The 22,543-nt window shown below is 37.0% G+C and overlaps 1 protein-coding gene across 4 annotated transcripts in view; it reads left to right on the top strand.

Annotated features, from left to right (window-relative positions):
• Positions 1-12,577, top strand: part of HACD2 (3-hydroxyacyl-CoA dehydratase 2) — a 48,629-nt gene extending 36,052 nt beyond the window's left edge. For all 4 annotated transcript variants that reach the window (XM_065561507.1, XM_005279815.4, XM_065561509.1 and 1 more), the window contains 3 exons: positions 4,647-4,768; positions 6,315-6,493; positions 9,291-12,577. In XM_065561507.1, coding sequence (XP_065417579.1) covers positions 4,647-4,768; positions 6,315-6,493; positions 9,291-9,373 — 384 coding nt within the window. In that variant the 3' untranslated portion in view covers positions 9,374-12,577. The remainder of the gene's footprint in view (positions 1-4,646; positions 4,769-6,314; positions 6,494-9,290) is intronic.
• Positions 12,578-22,543: the final 9,966 nt, after the last annotated feature.

Here is a 22,543-nt window from a genome sequence, read left to right as displayed (position 1 = left end):
ATCAAAACTCTCAACGACAAAATGCTGTAGGCCTGTAGACCATTATTTACACTGATGTTAATAATATCTGCACTGACATAAAACTGGAGTAACAGAAACACTGGAGCAACTCATGTATCAGGCCCTGTATATCTATTTGGAACCCCACATTTTCTTTGTGAAGATAATAAAACAGGATTGGAAGGAGTTGTACTTACCCTTATAATTAACATTTGTATAATATATATGGAGATACACCTATCTCATAGAGCTGGAAGGGACCCCGAAAGGTCATCTAGTCCAGCCCCCTGCCTTCACTAGCAGGACCAAGTACTGATTTTGCCCCAGATCCCTAAGTGCCCCCCTCAAGGGTTGAATTCATAACCCTGGGTTTAGCAGGCCAATGCTCAAACCACTGAGCTATCCCTCCTTTCTAAACACCACCCATTTTCAATCCTCTATCACTTCCCAAATATTCACATTGTAGGCTGAAATTTTTCAGAAAAGCTTTCTGACCAAAGATTATTCTTGTTTTTAAACTTTGAGCAAAACAATTCAGCCATTTTGAGTATGAGAAAACATCTTTACACATCATAAAAATAAAAAAGCATGAAGAACTCCCTTTTTTTTTTTCTTCGCCCCCCAACCTTAGGATATCTTTCATGCGTATGCATGAGGGAAAATGATTAAAGTTGGATAAATTACTTTATTTTGTCATATTTCCTGGATTCTGAACATTAACTTTACATCCTAGCATAGTCTTTTGTTTTTGTTTTGACTAATATAAAGATTGTCTCCTATTCGTAATTGTGAGGATAAGCTAAAATAAATCCAAGACCTTCATTTTTAATAAATCAATTTGAAATCGTTTTTTACAGCAATTTATATCTGTGGTCTGAACAGCTTAGTTAAGAAGCTTGTTAAATCATCAGTCATATTAAGAGCATGAAATATACTTTGAACAAATATCTAGGACAGCGTTCCAAGGCCTACAGGAAGAAACAAGTATTTTAAAAATTAAAAAGAGGAGTTTTAATGAATGCAAATGACTTTTGAGGACGGCAATAGACTGATGGCTTTGTAAAGTCTTGCTGTCCCTTTTTTGGCTCTCCTGGGTTATTGCCTTGTAAGGAAAGGAGAGGGGATGATACTTTTGCTGAATTAACCATAGCTGTGTCTAATCGAATAAGACTCTCTTGAGAGATTGTTTAGTAAATCAAGCCCTTGAGGTTTGGTAATGTGCCTCTTGGACTAATTCAGTTATTGTCCAAAAACACAGAACGAGGAGTTTTAGCCATGATAAATAGATTTCCAGTGTGTCTGTCAGTAAGTAACTGGTACCTAATTCTTTGTGGTGATATAAAGAACTTAGCCAAAAATAATGAAGAAAATGAATACTCAATCTGTGGCTTTGCTGCAAAGAAAAGACTTGGTTGAGAACAGATTTAAAACAGTTCAGGCATGTCTCCTGCTGAACTGGCTTCTAGCATTGACCAACAGGTGTGGAGGCCGGTTTGAACACAGTTCTAAGACCTCATCCACATTGGTTGGTTAAATGGCCATCGCAATGATTGGTAGAGCACTGTTTCATGTTTTCATATACAGCTTTCTTGGTGTAGATCAGGAATGAGAGGACTATGACTTCAGAAATCAACGACAACAGAAAAGTTATACCATAGAATTAGATCAGAGCTATCTAGGTTCTTTTTCCCCACTTATGTCAGTATTTTTCGTCACCCACTCCAAGTACCAGTTTCTTGGCGCCCTTTCCCCTTACTCCCACCATTTGATGCTTCTCAAGTGATAAATTATTTCCCACATCCACAGTAATCCACTCCTCCTCCTTGATTTAAGAGACAGAGGTCAAAACAGCATGTGAATCTTAACTTTCATCAGGGTCCATCCATTTCCCAACACAAAATAAATTGGCAGACTTGAACTCACCAAATGCTGCTCCTGATTTGACCAGAAGGGACAGCTATTGAATGCTTTGAAACTGCCTATCCCTGGAAATAGTATCACCTGTGCAATGCTCCTAATTCTCTCCAGCTTGAGGAGTAAGCTTTGCTATTGATATTTGTGAAGCAGTAGCACCCAAAGCTCCCAAAGAGGATTTAGGACTCCATTTTGCTGGGTGCTGTAGAAATATGTAGGAAAACCTGGTTCCTGCCATGAAGAAAGCACACACGTGCGCGCGCGCACACACACACACACGTTATTAATGGGATTGGTATACAAGCAAATGATCAGGGTTTCAGAGTGCAAGCAATATGATCATGAATAATAGCAAAAAATGTTTTCTGGGGTTGCTGTTTTTTCTTATGTAATGCCATCTGATTTTGCAGTCTGAGTGTAATAAAATAGCATCTTTTTGTGTGTGGTGTCCCATGAGCTTTTGACAAGCAAACATATGATCAGCCCTATTTACGAGCAAACATTTCCCCTATGCCCGTATATTATCTTGTTCCTCTTTTTGTGTGTGTGTGCATGTACTTTACCCAGGGTGAATTGTGTGTGTGTGTACCACCCACACCTACTGACTTCCTTTTCCTCTTTTAAGAGTTGGAGAAAAAAGGAAAATATGCAAGTACCAGTTGGTGAGCTGTTTTGCTTTTGTTGTTCTACAGTCCAGTGAAATTGGGCTAACGGTGTTCACTGATAGCAAAGAAAATTCATGACATTTTTCTCCTGGAAGAAAACTGTACATAAACATGTTTGCTGAAATAAGCAATGTATTAGAGCTTGCCTCCATTTGTAATGCAATTTTGTGGCCACATAAGCTGCCCCATTATTGCTGTTCCTTTTTGAAGTTGTGCTTCTAAGCTTTCTTTTTAAAAAAATCTTATTGTTGTGAAAATAAATTTCAGACTGTGAATTGAGTGAAACTGATGCAGTGATGTCGTCCTGAAACAGTATGTCTTAGAAGAGCAAAATGGCCTATTCTTCTTGTGTATTTCAATGTATTTACAGTGAAACCTAATGATGCTTTACATATCAATGTTAACTATTTCACTGTTCCTAGTTTTAGCAGAAATTACATTGGATGTAGTAGCAGACATTGGGACAAGGTGCAGTGAGCCAGATAGTTGTCAAGTTTACTGAGGTAGATAATGAATCCTCCCACATACACACGCAGACACACAAAGGTTGGGGGCAGAAGGGAAAAGGAGATGTATCTTTTTTTGCAGTGCCAAAAATGTCAACTTCCTCATTAATGCACAAAACTCAAATAGAACCCCATGCCTCCCTCGCTGCCAAAAGCTCTGTCTTCCCAGGTGAAGCTTTCAACCTCCAGGTTCCCGCTTGACAACCTCAGTGATGCAGTTAATGCTTTTTAATACACTACGTGCATCATGCTGAAAACTAAATATTTAGGGCAGTGTAAATCTATTTATAAGGCTCCCATCAGCATAGTATCTGAGCACCTCACAGTTTTTAATGTATTTATCTTCACAACACACATGTGAGGTAGGGAAATATTATTGTCCCCATTGTACAGATGGGGAGCTGAGGCACGGAGAGGCTAAGTGATTTGGACCATCCTCTCTCTCCTAACTAAACCTAATAGCCCCTCCCCCTGAAGTTGGGGAGGCAATAAGGAATGAGTACAAGCCTGGGGATTCAGGCAGTGGAAAATTATTCCATGGGGCTTTTGCACATCATTTAGGCCAGTGGTTCCCAAACTGGGGTTTGCAAAATATTACAGGGGGTTCTCGGGAAAAAATTCCCTAATGGTGGACAGAGCTGTCCCTAGGGACCCCATGCAGCACGGGGCCAGCAGCCTGGAGCCCTTGGACTTCCAAGAGCTAAGCATATCAAAGCAAACAGATCTATCACATTGAGGAGATTTAAACTTCAAGACTCCTTATAAGAATTGCAAATGGAGATGGATATTTTTTGCTGTTTTTAAAATTAAATAGGCAGCTAGTATTGTTTTTAAAATAATTCTGAAGAACAAGTTTAAGCTTTGTTGTAACGTGTGCTGTTTGCCTGGACTGCTCAAGACCTGAATGCCTGTGTAGGAGGAACTCTTTGAGTTGGCTGCTTAAATACCTTCATGCTGTTTCACATCTGATACTCCTTGATGACACATAGAAGCCTTGTCTTATAACAGGCTTATTCAAAGTGATACAAGCTACAAAAGTGAGATCTTGGAAGAGTGTTGCCGTTTTCATAATGTAATAAAAATACTGTAATGATAAATAATAATTAATAATAGTGTGTAATAAGCATGTCATTAAAAACAAATTTTATATTTCCAAGATCATTGCTTTTCTAATTTATACTCAGGTAAAGGAGACAATCCCTGGAAATAAAAGGAGGGGGTCGCGAGAGACTTGACATTTTAGTGAAAGGGGTTCACAGGTTGTTAAAGTTTGGGAACCACTGATTTAGGCCTAGTGTGTTGCATACTTTTAAATTATATTTTCCATTTTTCTTCAGAATTTTTCACTATTGGGAGAATATTTAGAATTAACAAGGAAAACTATTACTAAAGCACCATGTTGATCTTCAAGTGAATCTTTGGAACTTACTTTCTTAAATGAAACAATAAAACAAGGTGCAAGGGTGGATTATTTTGAGAACTGTTTCTTGTCATGTGAGTAGTTAACAATTTATAATTTCTGAAGTTGTTGTACTGTATATTTTCTTCCTCTCTTTAATAGGTACAGAATGAAGATAGTGTCCTCTTATTTGTTGTTGCCTGGACGATCACTGAAATTATCCGTTACTCCTTTTATACGTTTAGCCTATTAAACCACCTCCCTTACCTCATCAAATGGGCCAGGTAAGTTGCATAAAAGGAAGGTTGCCCTTTGCAGATATTTTACTGACTTGACAGGAAAGTTTATATAACCACACAGAAAATTAGTCTAATAAGCATGGAAAATAATTGTCGTACACAACATAATTGATTATTAGCTGACAGTAGCCACCTCATAGCCACAAATGGATATGTCTCCATGTCCAGCTCTTGCTCCCCTTAGACAATTTGTGTGCTTAAAATCTGTTAAATAGAAGTTGACATTAATGATCTTTAATGTCTCCCAATTGGAGACTTTATTTCTTTCATAATCACTTTGGATATGAAAATTCTTGTTATAAACTTAGTTTGGTTTTGGGGTTTTTTTTTGTGACCAATGATATAAATATCAAATACTATATTTGCTTTTTTCCAGAATCAGTCTATAGTGAATTAATGTACTAACTTTCAACACTAGCTCAGAAAAGTAATAAGAGAGTTGTAATCCAATAGATCAGACTGTCACTGCAAAATAATCAATCAAATTTGGACTTTTTTTGGTCGCTCAGCAGTTCATCGTGAATATGAATACCAATTTTAAGATTCCAGCTAAATGGGAGCATGGAAATTTAAGGACACCATCAACTCAACATCTAGCAATAAAAAAAATATATTTTGAGGTACTATGCTTGCTTCTGAGTCCTGCCAATTATATAGTTTTAAAGTAATTTTCTTTTTGCATGTCTCTTTCACACAGTAGTGAGGAAAGAACATAAAGAAATGTCAGTCACCCTGTTACAAGTTTCTCTGTTATCCTTTAATAAACTAATTTTGGTAGCCGAATATCAGAGATATAATAAATGTGTCAAATTTCTTTATCGTACAACAGGCTCCTATGTTATCTGTGCTACAATTATCTCTATTTTAAAGGAACATGACAATTTAAAAATCACACTTCTGTCTGAAAATGTTCATTTACTATTGTTATAAGTTACTCCCTGTTATAAGATGGCTATAACTGAAAGAGAGGGAAGAAAAAATTTACAGCACTCTGTTTATAGTCAGTTTTACTGTTTCCCAGTTTTAGACAGTTTCCTTTGTTTGTACAGATCTTTTATATAGCAATAAGGCAAAATGTCTTTTTAAAAGGCAAATGTGATGAAAAATCCTCAAGTTGGCAGTGGCTCAGGGACAGGTATTGTACCTGAAACTACTTTTAACTCTTTATAGACAAGATTTCAAGCAGATATGGACTCTTCAGCAAGTTAACTATCAATAGCAGGTGGTTCAGAAATGTGAATTACAATTTTACAGGGTTATATTCAAATATAATTTGCAGCTTATCAAAGACACTTCTGCATTCAGTGAAATTTGATTGTTGGTCTGAACATTTTACCTTGGAGATAGCAACCTCATCTTACTGTGCTCTAATCAAATACCAATTGATACTGAAATAACAAGGCAAATATTAAATTTGTTTGTGGTTATTGAAAAGAGGAGTAACCATAACATAATTTAACAAATAATTTCACTTATAAGAGTTTGGGACTGATTTATTTTTTTATGCCTTTCCCTAAATGTTTTGTTCTAGGTACACACTGTTCATAGTACTGTATCCAATGGGAGTCTCAGGCGAATTACTCACAATATATGCTGCTTTGCCCTTCGTCAGACAGGCTGGCTTGTATTCCATTAGCTTACCTAACAAATACAATTTTTCCTTTGATTACTATACATTCCTGATCCTGGTTATGATCTCTTATATTCCAAGTAAGTACACCATTATGTTAGGGTTTTGTGTGAAAACAGTATATGTAAAGCTAACTGAGAAACCGAGTGATTAAACTGTATGCATAGCTAGCTAGCTTTGCAGGTAGCAACATACTTTTCTGAACGTTTCTTAAAAAAAAAAAAAAAGAGATCAGACAAAAGTAGAACTACAGCAGTCAGCATTTGCCAATGTTTACCACATAGTGGTAATGGAGAAACTAGGATTTTTTATCTATACTTGAAATATAAAATAATTGTAGAATCTTTTGGCAAATGTTGACTTTTTAAATTATTTTTCTCTCTGCCACTCTCTTTCATTAACAGGACTTGGTTGTTCTGAACACAGAGTTAGTCTATGGTTTATAAACAAATTTGTTTGTTTATTTTTGGGTTATCTCTTCATGACTTTTCCAGTAGTTAAGTAGATGAGTGGCAGATTTGCTATCCTCACAAAAACTGCAGAGCAGTGCACTTTTTTGCTCAAACAAAAATAGTCTTTGTGGGGAACACTGTTTTTGTACTTATCAGGGATGCTTCTTTAGCTCTCTTATCTTGAAGGGGAGAGGCAATCTGACTCATAATTTAGAAAGTTATAATGTAGCTCTTGTTTTTCTTTGATCTGTGGTGTTTTAAAGTAAAAGACCTATAACCAATACAGTTATGCCATTATGAGTCTAAAATTCAAAAGAATGTAATGATAATGCTATTCGTATCTATTTAGCTATTTCTACAGCTGTTTTTTCTCTGAACTTTTTATTATCTATGTAGCCTTCTAGTCTATGCAGAATGATGCATCGTATCCTAAGTAAGATTTAAACTTGAGCAGTGTTGAATTCTACAATCAGCGCTTATAATCTTCTAAGTAAGGCTTCTTATGAATCTTGATGTCACAAAAGTCATAAACTTTTCCATCTGCTATGAAAACTGCATTTCATTCATTTGTGTCCGAGAATAATATATTTGATGTAGCTCCAAAGATGCAGAGTAACTTTGGATTTATTTACATAAAAAGAAGGAAAGTCTCACTCTTCCACTTCCATCCATCCACTGGAATAGTTGGATTGTAGTTGGTGGAACCAAGCGGGGTAGTGGAAACTGAGCCTTCAAAACAATTTATCTAGATCTCACCCTTAAAACAGCTCAGTTTTGGGGCAGCACTTGCCCCTTCCAATAATATATTCTGTTTCCAGTGTAGATTCATCCATGTATTCCGATATGTACAGAATTTTTGAACTAATAATCCAACAATGTGAATTGTTTTTTTTGATCACCCTGGTAGATAAGCATCAAAACATTCATGACATGTGTCTGCTATTGTTCAACTTGTAATAGGTGTCTTCTTGCATAAACTTGTAGCCTTTGATATTTTGGTAGCACATGAGAATTAAGATTCAGTTGTCAAATCAGTTTATTCAGTTCATTCTTCCTGACCAACTTCACAAGTCTGCTGTCCCTCCACAGAAGCCCCACACTTTTATGGAAGTCTGTCTAAGCCTGGAGAAAATAAACATAGGAACTAATGAATGCTCTTTTCCTGACCCTAAACTCCCACTGAAAACTTTGGAAATACTGGGGTTACAATGACAGAAAAATTTTGAAAACATCCTCATTGAAAGTAATACAATTAATTTTCCTTATAGTTGCAACTCCACTTCATGAAAACCTTTAGTTTTAAAATGAAAGTCCTGTCAAATTAGCTTCGGACTAAAATAATTCTCTCATGAAAATCTTGATTGCTCATAATGGATCCTATGCATGACAGACTTCCTGCATTTGTTCAAGTTTCATTGGAATAATTACGCAACAATGTGTTTTTTACCAAGTTAATGAATGTATTCATCAACACTAGTTTCCCTGGAGTGTAGTAGTATAATCTGGAATTCAGTCAGGTGGGAGACAAACTAAAGTGTGACCGGGGGGGGAGGATATGTGAGAAACAAAGTGAAAGAAGTCAGAGCAAAGAGTGCTGATTTATAACCAACCACCTTGAAACCTTTTTTAGTGCACGATTTAAAATAGCCATGAGCTGATCTATTTTGCATAACAAACTCTTGGAATACACAATTGACATAATCTAGGCTGACACTAACCTTAACAGGCTCATATGGTTCACTAGGATGAACTGATCTTGAGCTCATGTTTAGAACTAATATTCAGGCTTGTTTAGCTGTTCATATCATATGTGCATGATTTCAGTCTCACGTTTTGTTCTCTCATTCTGCAAATACTGCAACTTATTGTATAAATACAATTTTACTCCACTCTCTGACCCTATGCATCCCTCCTTCAGGACCAAAGAAACTGTACCCAATTTATTCTCTTTCTGAGATCTGTTTCTCTCCTTCCCCGCCTCCCCCCCCCTTCAAGAGCCTTTTCTTCCTATTCTCTGTGCGGTTCAGGAACCTTTTCATCCTATGTGTGTGTTCAGCTCCTAGTTAGATATATAGTCTGGCAAACTCACACTGATGCCAGCGTTCTGCTGTGTAATCTTGACTGTTCATGCATACCTTGGAGTGAAGATCTACATTGAGTCATGCAGAAAAATAATGTAGTATTTTGTCTTTGAAATAAAAAAAAAACATACTGGCAAAAATTGATGCATGGTACTTGAAGTCTGTAGAGACAATAGTGTGCATCATCCACTGCGTCTCTATTTTTCTCTATGATTTTTGATGAGAAAGTGGATAAGCGATCTGTTATTTTCAGAGAGACCTTGAATGTATGACTGTAAGTGTGTCATGTTCAAACACAAACCTGATTTCATACTTTTATTTACATAAGTCTATTCTCTTTTCAGTCTTTCCTCAGTTGTATTTCCACATGCTACATCAGAGGAGAAAGGTACTTTCCCATGCTGAAGAACACAAGAAATCTGAATAATTCCAGCTCTTTTTCAGAACTTTTCACACACCAAAATGCTGCAGACTTTCAGTAACCCAGCACATTTATACAAAATAAACCAGGAGTGTAAAAATTAAATCAGAAGTTTAAAAAAAAACGTAGAAATAACTAATGTGATGATTTTGTTAAAATTTCACCATGTAAAACACTGGAATATCATTTTCAGCATGCACTGCTATAAGAAATTTATATGGCTTTGACTTTTTAGCCTTTTATCTTTCTTCAGTTTATTTGCTAACAAGACTTCAATTTATCACTTGACACCAGAAAGTTACAATATGAGTGATAAAGTTGTACCCACTAAGTGCAGTGCTTGAATTGGGATTATATTATTATTGTCATTGCTTTTTAAAAGCGCTTGACTGCATGCCAGAAATTGTATGTATTGCTGTAGAGGCAAACTATATTCTCTGGAATGCTCTAAGATTTTTGGATGGGACTCCAGTAACCAGGCAGATTGCATAAATCTTGCAAGAGAATTTCCTAACTTGAAAGGCAAGTGGGAGGGACAGCAGGGAAGCAATTATTGAAACTGAAGGGAAATGTGATTCTCTAGGAATTTAAATAGTATGGTGTCCTACCAGCATATGTTATCTAAAGATTTAACTGTTTATTACCTCAAGCTCTGTTCCAGTATTGTCCCTACAGAGCTATAATACTGCTTTGAAATATTAAAACTGCCTTGAGTACAGCAGCCTCAGCTCACTTTTTTTAAATACATAGGGGAGGAAAGAGTAATTTTAATTTTTCTGAAATAATTGGGTAAAGCAATGTCATCAGTCATGGACCTGTACAGAGTGACACCAGGACATATCACTCGGTTGCTCAGTGTTTTCCTCCCTTTATGGCTTTAAATTATCCCCATATGTTCAAACTGTTTTCCACTAGCTCATTTAACAACCTCTTTTGTTTACACACTTGTAAACAGAGGATTCAAACACATTTCTGACTTTCAACTTTAAGAATAAATGTACACAATCACAGTCTAAATATGTTTTATACAGAGCCTTTTTCCAAATTGTGTTTGGCCGCTTGAACTTAAAGATGCATAGGCAATAATTTCAGTGATACTGTTAACTCTAATTTTAATGATGCTAGTAAGCCAAACATTTCTTTTTTTAAATGTAGCCATTCATAGAGGGGCAGTATTTCCATGAACAGATTTATAGTTACATTTATTTTAGGTTTTTCTAAAGAAGACAAAATCTGAATCTTTTCATTACTATTTTTTATTTTTGTTGGCAACACTGCTTCTTGCTCCATTGAAAAAGTACAGGTGAATTTTATCAGTGCTCAAAATGGTAAAGAGCTTTTGATATGTAAATAGCTAAACCTTATAATGCAGCACAAATGATACCATGGCAACACTGGGGAGGGGAGAAAACCTAGAGATAATAGTATTGGTCTGTTTTAGAGAAATATAGCTGTGTTTGATTTACTGTACAAAATAATTTAAATGTACATCTTTATTGACCAATAAATCTCCCCCTACCCTCTTCAAATTGGTTATCCAGGTTAATTATAGCCTGTGTTTTCAAAGGGAGGCACCCAAATATATACATAGAAATATAAATCAAAATGGCCTGACTTTCACAAGTTCTGAACACACACAGCTCCCATTGAAATGAGTGGGAATTCTGGATGCTCAATTCCTTTGAAAATCAAGCCACTTTGATTTAGGTGGCTAAATATGGAGTTAGGAGTCTAACTTTAGACTCCCATGTCTAAACATTTTGGCCTATGTGAATGATATATGAAATGGGAGACATTAACTATATTGCTGGGAAGGAGGCTTGTACAATAGTTTTAATTAGATGGCTTTGGGTTTGATAAGAAGCAGAGAGATTGCCACAAATCTTTGCGAATGGGAAGAAGACTCTGTATAATTACCTATTTAGTTAAATAAGTTTTTATATTTTGGCATTTTATCACTTCTGTACCAGTAATACAATACCATATATAAGGGTAATTGACCACACATGTAAATGAACTCCTACCTTTTTAAAAAAAATGGCGCTAGCATTCTCAGATGTGAAAAATAAATTGTTTGGGTTATAAGAAATCTCGTCATCAAAAACCTATTCAAGAATTCGGTACTCCACGTTTTCAACATGTAAAATGCATTCCTGCTGTACTTACTCGGACTAAGCTCCTATTTAACTTGCTAGAAGTTCATCCTGAATAAGGACTGCAGAATCAGGCCCCAAGATAACTTTTTAATAACTAGTTTCTTTGTTCATAATATTTTCGTTTTATAAAATGAGAATGAACATACAGTCTGTGAAGTGTGTATCTTTCACTGAAATTTAATTCAATTTACGTGAACCTAATAGTGGGGGGTTTCATAGGTACTTTACTTGGTATAATCTAGAGTTCTTTTTCATAAACTATTTACTTGACTCACGTATTTTCTCCCTTCCATTGGTATCATCAAACTGCTACAGCAGATATCTGCTTCTGCTTTGATGGTTTTCATGATGTGCATAATAGTTTGTAGACAGGTTACTAACTTGTGTCCTGCCGTGCTTCTTTATCCAAGTTTTTCATTAAATGGAAGAAACACCATGGTCCTTCCTAGTAGACAATGTACACCTGGAGTTGTAGAAATTTTCATAATGTAATTTACAATAAAATGCAGATTGAAGGTGCAGATAAACAAATTGTAATTTTTCACAATGTGATGGTTTCTATCAAAGATTTTTTTTATTAACCAGTGAAGATTGGCATTTGTGTGGACTAATCTGCAAAGTCATTTTAAAGTCATCTTTCAAGATACAAATATTCATGAATATACATCGAATCAGGTATATGTTGGTGCATATTGATATAATGAAATTTGGATGAAAACTACATTATATACAGTCGTTTTTGTATTTTTTGTACTTTGTGAAGAATAAAATTGTAATTTTATAAGTCTTTGATTCACTAAGATAATAAGTTAAATGTATTTTTTTTTTTGGTATATGTAGGAACATGGAGCTCTGAAATACTAAGCTTGGACTTTTATGCATGTTTGGAAGATATTTCTACCAGATGTTAATGTAGTGAAACAGTTTGTTCACTAAATATTAGTTTGTGTTGTTGCATTGTGTAATAAATGGATTCTGTGCTCTTTGCCTGGATTTGAACTACTGACCAGTGATACTAATTTCTGTAATCCAAATAATAAAATTATGGATGAAATATGGAGTGTTGGTAGTATGTAAGGAAAAAAGCATAAATATATTTGAGTATGCAATACCAAGCGGTTAATCCTGTACTACACGCAATATATTTTTTCTTGCAGTTTGTTGGAAAATTTTTGGATTCATAACTTTTTGCACTCAAACAGAAGATGGCCTAAACTTGAAATGTAGTTTCAGTTTTTGGAAATGTGCATCACAATGTGTTGAGAACACATACAGATCCTTGAATAGAATGAGAGGTTTTTTTTGCTTTTCCATTGCTATCTGTACTATCGCAGATAAGTACAGCTATTCTATAAGCACAAATAATTACAATTATTCGAAATACAATGAAATGTTTTAACAAATGCAATAGAGTGTTTGGGAGTTCACTTACTAAATATACTGCAAAGTGTTTGCTACCAAGGCAGCTTTCTGGATATTGTCTTAATGTTTTTAACACTTCTTGGGAGAAAGATTTTAAATATCTGTGGAAAATTAATGGACTCTAGCTAATATGTTGTAAGCCTCTAACAGGACCTGAGTAACGGTTGCAAAGTAAGTTATTCTATTCTAGCCCTATGTTTCGCATAGGATTCCACAACTACAGTGTTTTGTTTTGTTTTGCAAAAAGGATGAAATAAAGGATTGTTTTCATGCCCTGTAAAAGCACATGCCCCATGCATGACAGCTGTGACTTAGCACAACTAGTATGTAATTAAAAACTTCCTTTTCTAACTTTGCTATTGATGTACAGTAGTTAGGCTGAACTCTTCCCAGCTTTGCCTTAGCATAACTAATGGTCAGTATTTTCTGTGTCCCCCTTCATATTTCTTTTACCAAATACAGAGAATACAGCAAATATGGAGGCAATACTAGTTATGTAGGGTAAAATTTAAAAGCTTTTAAGTATGAGCACCCTGTTCACAGGGGAATTATTTAAAAAATATTTAAGTGATAGGCAGTTGATGGCTTGAAACTCAGGAAAAGCTCTGTGCTGGGGTAGGCATAAAATAAAAAGGTGTGGATTTCTACACAATTCCCTTTTATTTAGTATGGAGAGGGCATTTCTGGAGGGCCAGTTCTCTTTCCCTTAGAGATGATGTTAGCCATCTGACTATCTGAATATTCCATGCAGCTGCCAATAGGTCTGAAATTCTAATCACCCAGTCACCTAAATATATGATTTTGACAAATGAGTAAGCTATTTTCTCAGTATTATGGTAGCAGGTGAGCAAGTAGATTTTCTGCCTGTGCAGGCAAAGTTTGTGACAGTTTTTCAAGGTTAGGTTATAATTAAGCAGTAATTACTAGCAGGAAGGGTACCCCTGGCAGTTAAGGACTGGATGGATAACTTTAGACTGATTTAGTTGGTCACTAATTTCCAGATAATGCCCTACCCTAAGAATTTGATGGCTACTAAAGAGCCACTGAAAACGAAGTATTTACCTTCTTATATATTGAAAAATTAAGTTGGAGTGCATGCTGCCAGAGCTGTGGTATTCTCTTTACAGTGCTAGTCTTGATGTACCAGTATCCTCACCAGTTGGAAAACAGAACTTCTCTCTCAACAGTCCATTGGTTTATAATTTAAGAAACCTGGTCTTCATTTCTTTAAAACCCTCAGTTATAAAGGTATGGCTTAAAATATGTATAAAGCCTTCCACTTGTAGGTCACCATTTCCAAGCCAGCACAATTCCAAAATGACAAAATAGTTCAGCCTTTGTTGTATATCACCATCTGGGTATGTCTCATTTAATCATTTCCCTGCCATTGCAGATGCCTTAGGCACTAGTGCACCTTAGTGCCTGCTGTTCTCTGCCTATGGAACAATATCTAAGTCTCCTGAGGGCTGTAATACTGTGGTCTAATTCTGGTTGTTACATTGGGGGTAGGGGAGAGGAAAGGGTCAGGGTGTTTAGTGGCCTGTGATATACAGATGGTCAGAACAGATGATTTGGTGGCCTTAAACTCTGCCACTATGACATTAAATGTGTGCTCTCTTAATCCAGTTCCTTGTTTACAAGCAATCCCAGCCACATGGTACTACTGGGGCTCCTTTATTTGAAGTCTCTGCAGAGGTTTCCTCATATAGATGCTGAGCTGCACCTGTCCCTGTGTGATGGTCTCACCACTTCAGACTTGAAAGCACCTTACTATGATGGTTATGGATAAGATTGTACAGCTGATACCTGTTGTGAGGATAGACTGAGTGAGGCACCTTTCATAAACACTAAAAATCACTTAAGTATAAAAATACATTAAAAGATTAAGATTGCAAAATCAAGCACTTGAAAAATAGGAAATGGCAGAATTAAGGTTGCTTTTACAACCTTAATTCAGCCGTCTTGTGTGACTTCATTATGATAGGATCTTCTTGTGGTTACAGCAGTTGAATGTTACCCTGAAGAATTGAAGAAATGGAATTTTAAACTGTGTCCCTTTACATTCAGTTCTATGTTGATAATATCCACTTAAAAGCTAATCCTGCATTTCTTGTGGATTTAAAATGCCCAAGAATGCTTCATTTTGGGAGTGCAGGAACAGGCCCTTAATCAGCAAGATGATATCCATTTAGCATAAGATTATTCTAAGAAATCACTTTGTGTATGTTTTTCAGTTGCTTTTCATTATTGTAAAGTTCTGCAAGTGTACATAGCACGACATCCAATGGAGAAAGACAAAGGTCCCTAGTGCTGGGAACTTACAATTGGTGACAAATGACAAAATGCCAATACAAATATGAGATGAAGAATGGTTCAGGTGCCAGAGGGCATGGAGGAATGGAGGGTGGTGGGACTGACCTAGCAAAGCTTCAAGTGAGTATTAATAGAGTTACTCCAACCAGCTTATGGCGCAATTATTTTAGTTATGCTGCAAACAACTTAGATGCTAAAATGTTTTTCCTTTTGCTATAACAATAAAAATAGTACTTCTGGGTGTAGCTTTTTACTAGCAATTAAGCTGTGCTCAGGAAATTCTTTATCATTTCAGTATCTCTTCCCTTAAATAAAGGAAGCAATTGGAACCAGTTTTATCCTCTACAAATTACACTTATTTTAAACATATTGACCTTTTCGATAGTCTTTATAATACAGAAAAGGTGTTATATGTTCATCAATTTTTAGCAGGACAAACACTATGTAGTACAGTGTAAAAGACTTATTTGGTATCAAAACAGTTAAAGTCAGGTATACAGTTAGCATCAGATCCAATTGAGGTGATAGCCTCTTATTAGTATTCTTTTTTAAAAATTGCTTGCATGATTCCAATAATTTATTATTACAATGTACTACTTATCTTCTCTCACTATTTTGTAACCACATACCAGTTATATTCAAATAAATCCACTACATAGCGCTAGTATCTGATTTTAAAAAACAAAATTGAAACATGCTTGCATAATTAAATAGCTTTTGGAACCCTAAAACGTTATTAAAATGAATAAACACAGTACATACTTCCAAGTTCATTTCACTCTAGCTGATCTCACAGTATGATACAAAGCCCCTACTATACTTGTGAAAATTTAAAATAACTTTTTAATAAAAACCTTGGCTGTTTGTACTTTTTTTTTTTTTCCATTCCACTATTGCTGATTACTGAACTGTGGAAATGCCTTCTTGCACAATAGTTGTCTGGCACAGTGTGAGTCTATTTGTCAGTGTCATAGACATCGGATGGGAGAAGACAACTAATTAGGGGTCTGATCTGGAGGTATGCTGAATACCCTAAATTCCAGTGAAAGCCCAGGGGAGCTGCTGATGCTCAGCACTTCTGAAAATCAGGCGGATTTCACGGCTCTGCAGCCAAAACGCTTCTGAAATAAATGTCGTCAAACTTTACTAATTCTGGGTCACTGAGAACGAAAATGATGCTTAAAATTGTTGATTGGCTCAAGTTTTCAAGATATGCTATTGGGTCAGCATATACGATCCTTGACTTGGGAATGGCGGAGGTAAGTGAGTTCTAAATCTATTACTGGGTTTGGACAGTACTTGCTTTTTAGGCAAAACAATGAATGATGCAATCTGAAGCTGGTATTGCGTCATACATGATATGAATTGCATCATGTTATTCCTAGAAGTCATGGATGATGCAATCATAACAAAGTTTACATCACTCTGCTGAACAAATTGCCCTATATCAGCTCTAGAAATCATACAGTGTCATGCTCTCTTATTTGTCAGTGTTTGATTTTGCAAAGGGACACATTTCTGTTTAGCCAAAGTGAGCAGAGATGCCTCGTACTTGTGTGAACAGTGCAGATAACTTCTGCTATGTCTGTGGTGAAGTGACTTTTGCATAGGGTGACCAGATGTCCCAATTTTATAGGGACAGTCCCGATTTTTGGGTCTTTTTCTTATATAGGCTCCTATTACCCCCCACCCCCGTCCCGATTTTTCACATTTGCCGTCTGGTCACACTACTTTTGCATCACAAAAGCGCAGTATAACCACTATGGTTAAGAAAGCCTATCACCTTTATTTTGGCTGCAAAATTGGAGATCAGGACAAGAGGTGGGCCCCACACATATGCTGCAACACTTGTGCAACAAATCTTCGCCAGTGGTTGAACAGGAAAAGGAAATCTATGCCTTTTGCAGTGCCAATGAGTTGGAGAGAGCCAACTGATCATACCAGCAATTGTTACTTCTGCATGGTGCCTCCAGTTGGGAAAGGTGTGTCAAAGAAGAAAAAGTGGACTGTGCATTATCCAAACATTGCATCAGCTATACGCCCAGTACCCCACGGAGAAGGACTGCCGGTTCCTGATGCACCAGAATCATTCTCACTTGAGTCAGACGAGGAATAGGAAGAGGATGAAACTTCTAGTCCTGAACCATCAATGTCACAGGACCCACATTTTCTCCCATCCTCCTCCTCTGAACCACACCTCATAACACAAGGTGAACTGAATGACCTTGTCAGGGATTTGGAACTACCCAAGAGTAAGGCAGAGCTGTTGGACTCCAGATTTCCAAGGTTAAGTGAAGCTAAGATAAAGGAAGGTGTCTTTGTTGGTCCTCAGATTCGTGAACTTCTTCGAGATGATGCATTTGACCATGCACTGCGTGGCAAGGAAAAGACGGCATGGAAAGCCTTCCAGTTAGTGGCAATAAATTTTCTCGGAAACAATAAGGCAGACAACTACGGGTTGTTGGTGGAAAACCTCAAGGCATACAAAAGCCTTGGTTGCAACATATCACTAAAGATACATTTTTTGCTCTCTCATCTAGATTTTTTTCCACCGAACTGCGGAGCAGTGAGCGATGAGCACGGCGAGCGATTTCACCAGGACATTGCAACGATGGAGAAACGCTATCAGGGCAAATGGAGCCCATCAATGTTTGCAGACTATTGCTGGACAGTGACAAGAGATGCTCCATTTAATGAATACAAGAGACAAGCCAAGAAGCGCTGAGTAGACACTGAATAGGACTAAACTATGTACAGAATAGTTTTTTGCCTTTTGTTTCATAATACATTTTATTTATATAACCCTTTTGCTGATTTTTAAAGTGTTACATAAACAGGACAGGTGAAATATTATCATGTAAAGCAACCATAAACATAGAAAAGACCTAGGTTTACAATTTATGATTAAAACTCTACTATCTACACAATATACATAGACATAAAATGTAAAAACTTAAATATCTTAAAAACAGTAGCCAATCAGTTGTTTTAATTGTCAGATTTGAATTCAGCACATCAAAATACATAATAAATAGCACATTTTATCTCTGAAGCAGATGATTTCTCAAAAATTGTAGACCAGTGTTATCTAGTTGCCTATGTCTGGAATTAGGTACCTAACTTGGAAAATTTTGTCCCCAAGTCTCTTTACCTCTGTGTACCTATCTGTTACATGAGTACAATACTGCTACAGAGGTGATTTAAGGCTTAGTCTTTCTAAAGCACTAAGATCCTTCCAGCCAAGGTGCCAGCATTAGGTAAAAGCAAAGCAAATAATCACTTCAGGTGTTTGCATTTATGTTAATGCCAGGCTGCAAGGTTTTCCATTGCATCTATGCACATACCTCTGCCCACTTGATTGTTTTAAGGCTGATCCTGTGTGCCATGCAAGTGCAAATCCTTATTCATCTTTTCTCATTCTTAGAGACAGTGGAGTTCATAAATTGAAATAAATCATTATAAATACATCCAGCTCAATTAGCAAGTTCTAAGTCTTTCTAGTATCTGCGCAGCTCACTTTCCTTGTGAGCTGGTTTAGCCTACAAAATAAAGGTCAATTATGAGTCAGGCTGTTAGAAAGAAGACATGGCTGTACTTTCACAGTGCCACTCTCTCCCTTGGTTTTTTCCTCCTGAATCATCACATGAGAAAAGGCTGAGAGAATATATAAAAGCAGCCTGAATGGAGTTTCACCTTGTTCATGATGCAGAGTCAGATTCTGTAATTGCTTTGTGGTTCCAAGCATTATTTTGTGCCATGTAGGTGACGTCTTGATGAGGGAAACATGAAGTGTTTTAGGAGACCTTCACGGATACAGATGGCATGGACATTTCAGAGGTCAGGAACAATATTTTTGCAAACCTCATACAACAAATGAAGCCATTAGAAACAGAATATTTGCTACTTGCACTGGTGACATTTACTATGGCATTATGTTTCCCATTCCAAGTAAGTAATGCAGTGAGCAAACCTCCATCTTTAAGGTGCCCACTTGCACCTATTGCAACATTTTCCAGTTCTTTATATTGTAATATTTACATGCAACACTGCATCTGGATACGTAGTGAATTTCTATCTGTAAACAGGGGTGTTTTCCCCTGTAAAAACCAGCTGTGACATAATGTACCTTCATTTAGCTCAGTTACTATACAGGCAGTTCCTTCAGGGCAGCTGTGAGCTAAACAGGGAGTGTCTCCTCTTGCCAAGATATTTCTCCATGTAAAGACTTTCATGTTGGCAACCCATGGATCTGCTGCATGTCCACTTCTCTACAGCTACAAGATACTGCATTTCTAGGCACTTCAGTACCTGAAATTTAAATTGCTTTGTAGATCAAAGGAAAAGAGTCTGAAAGGATGGATTTAGGAGAAAAAAGTTAAGAACTGACACTATCTGGAGCTTGACTAAATGATGACTAAGGTAGCCTGGCAAAACTATCATGGATGTTTACCAGCAGAGGCACAAAATCCACTTTTCAACATTTATTTTTGTAATAATTAAAAAAGTAATCATATTTTAGTTGTATGAGCAAGCAGATGAGTAGAATTATGCAAGGCTGGGCTAAGGTGTGGGGACAGCATGTTATCTAGGTAAGAATTAATAACATTTTGTACTTCTGCATTATATTGTCATAGTTATAGACACATTCATTGACCCCTGAGAGTTAGGTAGGTAGTTTACAAATCAGGAAACAGAGACAGAGCGTAATATGTCTTAGCAAAGGTTACATAGCTAGTCAGTAACTGAGGGGGGACTAGAACTCAGTGGTTCTTGGCTCCCCCATCGATGCTTCATATATTAAGTCTATGGGATAATTTCCCAGTGGAAGTGGTGATAAAACATACTGTATGGAATAATCCTTTACTGGCAGAGGGAATGGACTAAATGACTTGGGTCTCTCTTCCCTGCATCCTAGTGATAAGTTAGGCTGGCCTGTGTGAGTTTAAAAAGAAAAGAAATCCAAATGGCTCTGTTGTTAGCTTTCTTCCTTGAATAGCTCTTCTCAGAGTGCATCGTTGTGATATATTGCACATTTGGCTATTTTCAGTCTTAAGTCCATGTGTGAATTTAGCTTGGGTTGTTTTTGTTTTTTATTACTGAAACACATTTTCAAAAATGATCAGTGGTTTCAGGTGCCTAGATTTTCAGATGCCCAACTTGAGTCACCATCAAAGGGCCTGGTTTTCAAAGTGTGTGATGCTCAGCCATTTCTGATAATCAGACACCTTTAAGTTCTCAGACAAGTTGGGTACCTGAAATTAAATCACTTTTGAAAATTGTGAACTTCCTGGAACTAAAATGTAAGTCATTTAAGTATTTTTCCTTCCCTGTTTCTGTTCGCCTGGTCTATAAGAGAGACAAGTAGGGTTGCCAATTTTGGATGTATTCCTGGAGATTTCATCACATGACACCCTTTAATTAAAGATTACTCTTTAATTTCTGGAGGGTTGGCAACCCTAGAGACAAGATGTAACATTTTCAAAAGCACAAGTGATTTAGGAGCTTAACTCACTTAAAACCAATGGACGTTAGGATCTTAAGTCACTTAGGTAAATTTTTTCTCAAGTGACTAATGGCTCCTGCTAACCATGTCTTCATGGCTCTATCGCAAAGCCTCCATCTTGTCCAGACAAGGACTGGACAAGACTTATGTCTGCATTCCATCAACCTCCTTTCTTAGTCTGTGGAGTTGTGTTGAAAGAAGTGGAAATTCAAAACTGAACAGGGGAGTTTTACTTCCAGAGCTATCTACCTGCCAGTTAATTATGTTCCCGGTTCATGAATTTGAACAGGTGGTCAAGTTTACAGACCTGCATGTTAAGACGAAAGATAAGTGTAATCCTTTTGGGGCATTTTCTTACTATGTGTTTATACTGCCTACCATAATAGGGCCTCTGTCGTGACTCGGGCTGCTGGGCACTATTGTAACACAAATAAATAATTACTTGCCTTTTTCATTGTTTCTGTAAGGTTGTGACTTGCAGTCTTGAATTATAGAGTTTATGAATTACCTGTACCAGGGTAGGATTGTGCTTTCAGTTTAGACAATTTCAAGTCCAGTGTGACACTAGTATCTGGCCCTTTTGCAGGAATAAGGGCTACATTATATTACTTCCAGTGCAAATTAATGCTTATGAATAATTTACCTGAAGATTGGCTACTTAGTAGGATCAAATTATTTCAGATACCACTTCCACAAGTTGAAATGTAAAGGTTTTTCTTCTTCGAGTGCTTGCTTATGTCCATTCCATATTAGGTGTGTGTCCTTGCCACATGCACTGGTGCCGGAAGTTTTTCCCTTAGCAGTATCCGTAGGGGACTGACTCTGGCGCCCTCTGTAATGGCGCCCACATGGCGTGGTATAAGGGGCACCGCTGGCTTTCCCCACCCTCAGTTCCTTCTTGCCGCCAGTGACTGTGCTGGAACTTCTGCTGCTTCGGCTAGCTTTCGCTTAGTTCAGTGTGTCTCACAAATATTTCTTTGTAAAATAGTTGTATATAGTTTAGTATTTACCCTTAGTATTAGTTGTAGTTATTTGGTCCCAGATGGGACTCAGCCTAGGGACAGGGCATGCCCCGATCCCCAGGCTTTAAACCATGCGATCATTGTGAGTAGCCCATGCTCACCAGCAACCTGCATGTTAGCTGTTTAAGGTGTCTAGGAGAAAGACACATAAGCAACAAGTGTCGCATCTGTAAGTCGTTCAAACCCAGAATGAAAAAGGAGTGAGACATCCGTCTCAGGGCACTCCTGATGGAGTCAGCGCTGACCCCAGCACCGGAGCTGAGGGCTGGGGAACAGGAATGGCATTTCAGTTGATCAATTGTAGATATCAGCTCAGAAGATATGTTTTAGGAGTATAATTAAAAAAAAATCGACTATATAAAATTTTATGTGACTCACAGCCTGATGGGTGCCCCCAAAACACATTCCAATTCCAAAAGCAACAATGAAGGAATGTGCTAAACATAAGGAATATATGGCTGCTTTCTAGAAGGTCTCTGATCTGGTAGACTGAAGGCTGGTATAAAGTGTTTGATAAAGTAGGTAAAGGCTCTGATCACTGTTTTATTTCCTTGTGTCTTCTGTTGGTGTTGTGACGCTACACCCCATATTCTTCATAGAAATATTATGATATGAATATGGCATAATGAAGATATATTTTATGCAAGATGAGTCATGTAAGGTATCATTGGAAAGGTTATGATTTGCTGAATGTGGTTATCCAATTTGTACACTTGTATCATTTCTGTATCTGAAGTTAGGAATATTGACTAAGTAACAA

The sequence above is a fragment of the Chrysemys picta genome, chromosome 11, assembly GCF_011386835.1.
Source record: "Chrysemys picta bellii isolate R12L10 chromosome 11, ASM1138683v2, whole genome shotgun sequence".
NCBI classification, from domain to species: Eukaryota; Metazoa; Chordata; order Testudines; family Emydidae; genus Chrysemys; species Chrysemys picta.
The sequence above is the reverse complement of the archived record's forward strand: the minus strand, read 5'-3'. Positions and strand labels throughout refer to the sequence as shown.